Source organism: Alligator sinensis, unplaced genomic scaffold (genome assembly GCF_000455745.1).
Source record: "Alligator sinensis unplaced genomic scaffold, ASM45574v1 scaffold1023_1, whole genome shotgun sequence".
NCBI lineage: Eukaryota > Metazoa > Chordata > Crocodylia > Alligatoridae > Alligator > Alligator sinensis.
In genome coordinates this window covers 481,166-489,044 of record NW_005842373.1, presented here as the reverse complement: position 1 = coordinate 489,044, position 7,879 = coordinate 481,166, and the positions used below count along the sequence as shown (strand labels likewise).

The following is a 7,879-nucleotide window of genomic DNA, read 5'->3' as shown; positions in this document are numbered from 1 at the left end:
TTTGTAAAAGTTTTTCCCACATGAAGAGTCCATAATGCCCATCATATATATATTTTACACTATCCTTTGAAACATCTGATCCTGGTCACTGTCAAACACAGGGTACTAGATGAGATGGACCATTTCTCAAGAAAAGCTGCAACTTGCAATGGTCAATTGCTCCCAAGTATGGAGTAATAAAGACCCCCACTCTACCACAAGGTGAGACAACCACTTTCACAGGCTAGGCCCAAAAGATGGACCAGAATTCCCTTAACTGCCTGCATCTGCCCAGAATGCCTACCTTAGTGTCCAACCGCTGTAAGTAGGAACAGATGTATTCTATGCTCGCTCCAAATGGGTGAACATGAAGAAATGTTGAAATTATACCTAAAGAAATAATATTATAAACATAATTCTTCTCAATCAACAGCCATCTGGGAACAACAGCATTGTGATGGCCTTCATGCTGCAATATAAAAAGGAGCAAAACATTTCTTTGGGCAGAAAACAGTTACATCTCTAGGTGTTTATACTCATGCTCCAGGGTGGAGGGGGGCACTCTAATCAGAGTGGCTCTGACAGCTGTTCTAATTAAAGCTCCCGCAGCATCGTGTGTATTCAGTGTCCCATGCTTCAAAATGGCAGCAGGGGTGCTTTAAATAAAGCTCGTTCGATAAGCTTTAGTTAAATTGCTTCTGCTGCCATTTTGAAATGCAGGGATGCTGAATACACATGACACACAGGCTGCTGGAGTGAGCTAATTAGCATGCTCCAGCAGACTCAATTAACAGAGTCTGCTCCAATGCATGCTAACGAGTGCTCAGTGGAGCAGAGGTCTGTCACATGTATGGGTGCCCTTTGTGCTTAAAATATCTCTCACTTTACTGAGAAACAAGTAAAAAAAAGAGCCTAGAAAGTTCTTGCAATGTGCTCTACAATATACCATGTAATGGTTGAGCAATGTTGAGAAGTATGGCCTTCTTGGAGGCGAAAAGACATAAAGGCGAATGGGTGAGAAATGGAGATGATGGAGGAAATAGCAAGCATGCAACACTTCAGGATTTGCCCTACTCTTCCAGTTAGGTAACTGTGCTTTGAGAAAAAGAGATAATGTCAGGTTTTCCATATAGAATCTGAGCAAGATGATGGGCAGGCTACTAGTGATCCTAGACCTGTTTATGGTGGTACTTTCCTGCTCCAATCCAACTGATGTGCAGAGAACAGCTGAGCAATGTTTAACTGAAAGTCTAGTATTACAAACCTGTGTTGTTGGAATTTGGCTCCAGGCCACAAAACCAGGGTAAGATTTCAGGTAGGAAAAGGGTAAGGAGGGAGCTCTGGGGAAAAATGGTGGCTTTGATCTGTCCTCTACCCCTGGGTGAAACCGTTGAATGGTTTGAAATGACTATGGTCCTGTGACTGTGAAAGTCAGATACTTCTAGCTGTAATGATGGAATTTATCTTCCAAATCTGGCATAAAAAGTCTTCAATGAAAAACTACAATTTCTCTCAGAATTTGGCAGTAACATTCTGTCATGAATGCAGTAGAAATTTTAAAACCTCTCCAATGTTAAAAACTCTCCAGACATACTCTGTCATGCATCTTACCAACTAATAAAGCTTCTCGTTCAGATTTGACAGGGCTACTGCTCAGGGTACTCTCGAGTGGGCACTCCTTCTCCTGACTAGAAGCACAGATCCTAGAAGTACTGCTTTCCTGCAGAAACAATGAAGTCCGTTTCACACATTTACAATTAATGGCTGGGGTGATGCAGGCACTAAGATGCGCAGTTGACCGCCCAGACATTGTAAGTTCAAAGGCCGTAGCAGAAGCACTCACAGTGCAGCCCTGTCAGATTCCAACAAATCTGTGAATTCTGCTAAACACCTTGTCACACAGACACATTCACAACACTATAGCAGGCACTCTAATTAACTAAATACCAGCTTAGCTTTTACCTTAAGGGCACTTTACATATTTGTAGGGTTTTTTCTTGTTATGTATGCTACCAAATAAATTGTATTATGTTACAAAATGCTTGCCATAGTACACATGATTCACGTTACTATTAGAAGTTCTATTTTCGAATGTTTTGATTGTATACAAATTTAATTGTACAATATTTACTCAGCATTTTGCTGTTTATTTTAAGCTAATAAATTATTTTGCTTAAAAATAAATGTTAGGTGGCAACCACAAGACTATTGTTAATTCAATATTTTGGTTTATTTCACATTGTATTAAACATCATGAACTCTTTTTTAATCCTTTTTTCTCTCTCGGCTAATGTATTTTAGGATTCACTGGTTTTTTCATAACTTTCTTTTTAAATAGCCATTTATATTTTTAGGAAGTTTTAACACATTTACAAATTACTGACATACAAATATTGAAGCAAAACAGTAATGACTACAACAGAGATGTTATTTGGGGCTTAGAAAAGCTTTATGCAGAAATGAAAATCTCTAACAGTGTTGCCATTCTACAAAGCAAACCTCTTGAATAACATCTAGGACAAGCAGCTTCCAGTGAGGTTATTAAATCAAATAAAATTATTCAGATTAATTCTAATCAGGTATGACCAGGAAATATTAATATTAAAAAAGAAGAGGGGATAGCTCTGCTGTTTGTAGGCAGGTTAAAGTATTTTGCCCTGCACTAATGTACAGCACTGTAAGAGTGTGTATCCCTGGATAGCAGTTGTGGAAAGTCCCACTTTGACGGACTGCACTGGATAATACAGGAAAATCCACAGGGGACCATCTGTTCCTAGAACAAATAAAAACTCTTTTTCCAAACCAGGACTGCAAAAGCTCACTGTAAGCCTTGACAACCAACTGTCCTGAAGGAGGACCTCCAAACTAAAACAGGGACAAAAAAGATTAAGATGTCTGCTATCTTCTCTCTCTCATAAGACATAAGAAATGGAAGTGACAGACAAGGGACAAAAAATAAATAAAAACGATAATGTGATATTAGCTGGTGAGGGAGAGGGAGAGGGAGGGGAGGAAGGAAGGAGGGATCTGGGGAACTATAGACTGGTCAAGCCTCACCTTAGTCCCTAGAAAAATCATGGAGCAGGTCCTCAAGGAAGCATTTCTAAGCACTTCAAAGAAAAGAAGGTGATCAGGAACAGTCAGCATTGATTCACCAAGGGGAAGTCATGCTTGAACAATCCGACTGCCTTCTATATGAGATGATTGGCTCTGTGGATGCAGGAAGAGCAGTGGACATGATATACCTTGAGTTTAGCAAGGCTTTTGATATCATCCTCCACAACATTCTTGCAAGAAAGCTAAGGAAGTATGGGTTGTATGAATGGACTGTTAGGTGGATAGCAAACTGGCTGGCTCATTGGCCTCAAGAGGGTAATAATCAATGGCTCAATGTCTAGTTGGCAGATGGAATCAAGTAGAGTGCCCAGGGCTCGGTCCTGGGGCCAGTTTTGTTCAATATCTTCATCAACAACCTGGAAGATGAGATGGAATGCACCCTCAGCCACTTTGCAGATGATACCAAGCTACAGTGGGGGGTAGCGGGTGGGAGGGTGGGGTGAGGAGGAAGATGTTGTAGATACACTGGAGGGTAAGGCTAGGATTCAGAGAAACCTAAACAAACTGCAGGATTGGTCCAAAAGAAATCCCATGAGGTTCAGCAAGGACAAATGCAAAGTCCTGCACTTAGGATGGAAGAATCCCATGCACCACTACAGGATTGGGACCAACTGGATGAAGCTACACTGTTCTCAGTGGTGGCAGATGACAGAACATAAAGCAGTGGTCTCAAATTGCAGCAGGGGAAGTTTAAGTTTAATATTAGGAAAACCTCTCATGAGGAGGGTAGTAAAGCACTGGAACATTCCCCAGAAAGGATTTATAGATTTTATAGATTTATAGATATTAAGGGCTGGAAGGGACGTTGCAAGATCATCGGGTCCAGCCCCCTGCCCAAAGAGCAGGAAGTCAGCTGGGGTCAGATCACCCCAGCAAGAGCATCCAAACATTTCTTAAAGGTATCCAGAGTAGGTGCTTGCACCATTTCTGGGAGGGGGGTCTATTCCAGACTCTGGAGACTCGGATGGTGTCGCAGAGCACTTAGGTGCGCTGCTCCTAAGAAGGGATAAAACTGCTCCCAGGAACTACTTCACAGTTAGGGCGGCTAGGATCTGGAACCAACTTCCAAGGGAAGTGGTGCTGGCTCCTACCCTGGGGTCTTTAAGAAGCGGCTCGATGCCTACCTGGCTGGGGTCACTTGAGCCCAGTTTCCCTCCTGCCCAGCCAGGGGGTCGGACTTGAAGTTCTACAAGGTCCTTTCCGACCCTACTTCTAGAGCCCTAGCAGTGAGCAGGGAGCCCCAGCTGGTGGTTACCAGGGCACCCAGAGTGAGCTAGTGACCCACACCTACCACTAGTCAGCTGTCCAGAAGGGGCAGGGCCTGGCTCACATATAAATCCCAGGGCTGAGGCCAGGATGGGAGTTCCCTGCCAGCAGCCAAGGGGGAATAAGCCCCCTCAGGGAAGCGGGGAAGCCTGACTGAAGGAGCAGCATCTGGCACGGCTGAGGGATGGAGTATTCTCCGGTAGGCCGGAATGTTGTTATAGCCGGGGGGCTTCCGTTTAAGTTAAAGCCGAGGGGGTTGCAATCTGTTTGTTACCGGTGGTTTGGGTGAGGCTATTAGGGGTTGGAGGAGGCCTCATAGGGGACCCACAGTAGCGTGGGAACCCCAGCACCAGTGAGGGCACAGCATTTGTGGTGCACTGATGCCAGCCCCAGAGAGGGGCAGTAGAGAAGCCCCAGAGAGGGGCAGCATTGTGAGAAGCCCCAGTGCGGGTGTGGAGAAGCCCCAGAGAAGGGGGAAGCACTTGAGAAGCCCCAGAGAAGGGGGCAGCACTTGAGAAGCCCCAGTGCGGGTGTGGTGAACCCCTAGAAAAGGAGGACAGCGCCTGAGAAGCCCTAGAGAAGGGGGCAGCGCCTGAGAAGCTCAGGAGAGGGGGCAGCATTGTGGAGAATTCCCGGAGAAGGAGGCAGCGCTGTGAGAAGCCCCAGAGAAGGGGGGCACAGAGTGAGACAGGGCCATAGAGAGCCCTAGCACCAGAGAGGGCACAGATCAAAAGAGGCAGGGCCCGGAGAGGACAAGAGGGCCAGATTATAAACAAGGCCCAGACCGAACAATGTCTATTCCATCTGCGAGGCTTGGGGCGTGGTAAAGGGGTGGTTGGAGCTATGCATAGCCCATAAGGCTAGGGTGCCCCAAAACACCCACTATAGAACGGGGCCTACAAAGGGGTCCAGGAGCCCACGGGGCTTGGAGCACATCTAAACCATGTCCAAGAAGACATGAAGGCAGCCTCCCTAATATAGTCGAACACCAAAGATGTGGCGGGCGAGAATTTGAGGGTGCCCTTGGGCCAACTTGGCACAGGGAAGGGGGCCTTGAGGAGATCACGGCCCTCCTGCAGGACCTCGCGCCATGACAGGCAGTATGCATCATAGGATGCTGGCTTGTCCGTATGAGGAAAAGAATCCTTGGGTCCAGAGAGAGAGAGAAGTGGGAGCAGATGCTAAGCCTGGGTCCAGAGTCACAACCACAGGTTTTGGTTCGGCTACATCAAACAATACAAAGCCTACGGGAGCAAGTCGCTAGACAACAGGCTCTGTTAGCCAACATGATTGGAAGCATCCACACACAACCGGTGGTCCGGGTGGGGATGTGTGGCTATGGAGCTAGGAGTGACCCTGAGGCAGGAGACCAGCCACCCGCAGTTACAGTCGAAGTGACAATGGAGGGGAAAAAGGTACGAGCTATGCTGGACTCAGGCTCATTGCAGACAATGGTGCGGAGCAACGTGCTACTGACTAAAGAAAGGGAGATAGTGGATCACGTCAAGGTACAATGTTGGTGCGGGGACTCCCTCGGAGTCGACAGAGTAGGGGTCATACTTCAAGTAGGTGATAGGACCCGGCAGATGCTAGTTGGGGTCACCGAGCATTTACCCTACCCAGCAGTACTGGGTTGTGACTGGCCTGAGCTGTTGGGGGAGATAGCTAGGGTGAGGCCAAAGGAGAAGGTTGAGGAATTCGCAGTAGAGACAGAACAAGTGCCCCCTGAAGAAGAGGCTAGACAAAAGGTGGATGTCACCCCTTTGTGGGAAGATGAGCATTTTCAGCTGGAGCAGAGTTGGGAGGCAGACTTTCGGTATGCGTTGCAAGAACACCTAGCTCAACGAGATGGCGAGGTCTTACAGCCAGAGCTGATGAAGACAACACCAAGTTTCGAGGTACGGAATGGTCTCCTGTACCGAATTGAGCGAGGGAAGCCTGGAGGGGACGAGGTCATACAGCTGCTAGTACCTCGGCAATATCGACGGGCTGTCTTGAAGGTGGCTCATGAACTCCTTATGTGGGGACATTTTGGCAGAGACAAAACCGAAGCCCACATTAGGGCAAGATTCTTTTGGCCCGGACTGTTCCGAGAAGTGGCAAGGTGTTGCGCCTCCTGTCCTGTATGCCAAAAAGCGAACCCTAGGTGTCCCCCAAAGGCCCCTTTAATTCCGATGCCTTTGACAGAGGTTCCCTTTGAGCGAGTGGCTGTGGACATCGTGGGGCCACTTCCCCGAAGTAGCGCTGGAAACCAGTATATACTAGTCCTACTAGATTATGCAACCAGGTACCCAGAGGCCATGCCGATGAGAACCATATTCGCTCCAAAGGTGACAAACGAGCTATTGAAGATATTCTCTCGGGTAGGACTCCCTAGGGAACTACTGACAGACCAGGCGACGAATTTTACCTCACGCATCTTCGAGGGAGTGAGTAAAACCCTAGGAATTAAACACCTGAAGACGGCAGTCTATCACCCCCAAACAGACGAACTCGTGGAACGTTTTAATCAGACCCTGAAACAGATGTTAAAGAAGTTTGTGGCTGAGAGCCCTCAGGATCGGGATAAAATGATACCACCTTTGTTGTTTGCTGTAAGAGAGGCGCCCCAGGCTTCAACCAGGTTTTCACCCTTTGAACTATTATACGGCCGGCAACCCTGGGGAATACTGGATCTGATTAAAGAAGGTTGAGAGGAACAAAAGGGTAAAGACCAGAACTTGATCCAGTATGTGATACAACTGTGGGAACTCCTTGAAGCTGCTCAGAGTTGTCACAACCCAAGGGTGTGATTTTGTTTGTGTGTGCTTCGGCACTGCTAAATTAGTTCCCGCCACCCGCATGCAAATTTGTGTCCCACTATTGGCCAGTTCTAAATTATTCCCACGTGGCGGCTAGCGATTGGCTTGCTAGCCATATAAGAGGCTTGAGCGGTTTCCGCCCAAGTTGGAGAACTCCAAGGAGAACCCCGCAAGGGAGAACTCCACAACCATCTGAAGGAGAAGGAGGGCTTCACGTCTTGTGAAGCACTCTAAGCGCTGCGGAGCCTATCGAACCCAGCGCATACCTTAAGAAGGCTATAGGGGTCTGATCAACCTCTGGCCTCTCCCCGTCGCCAAACGATCCCTCGACGAACCCCTTCCCTGCGCACAAGTTCCACGGAGCCTAGCAAACTTCGTGTGAATGTATCCAGAGCTCTTCTCCGAGTTGTTTTCTTCGGTTGATACGACGGGCTCGCGTGTTTAGAGCCTTCAACCGGATTGGGCTAGAGGTTCGCGTGGAAGGAACTCTTGTCCGCTTTTCTTCTTTCCTGTCTGTAACTGCAACTCAAGCAAGTTTTTCTGCCTGCACCGCGACCATCTACGGTGCAAGTAAAATAATCTTTAATCAACCGCTAAGTGTCCGTGCCTAATTCTAGTCCACCAGCCTGCATTCCCCAACCCGCTTGCCAGGGCTGCTGGCCACAGCCCGCCGCACGCCCCCGAGGGCCTCCGACCGCTCCCGGCCCACCCACGGG

General features: G+C 47.7%; 1 protein-coding gene across 15 annotated transcripts in view; it reads right to left on the bottom strand.

The window, feature by feature from the left end:
• The window catches only part of ENOX2 (ecto-NOX disulfide-thiol exchanger 2), a 203,984-nt gene that overhangs the window by 1,533 nt on the left and 194,572 nt on the right, over positions 1–7,879 (bottom strand). For 12 of the 15 annotated variants that reach the window (XM_025210807.1, XM_006029344.3, XM_025210808.1 and 9 more), the window contains 2 exons: positions 1,591–1,699; positions 284–369 (listed from right to left, as the gene is read on the bottom strand). In XM_025210807.1, coding sequence (XP_025066592.1) covers positions 284–369; positions 1,591–1,699 — 195 coding nt within the window. Of the gene's footprint in view, positions 1–283; positions 370–1,590; positions 1,700–7,879 lie in introns of those variants that run through there. The other 3 variants (XR_003095403.1, XR_003095405.1, XR_003095404.1) reach the window with 3 other exon arrangements.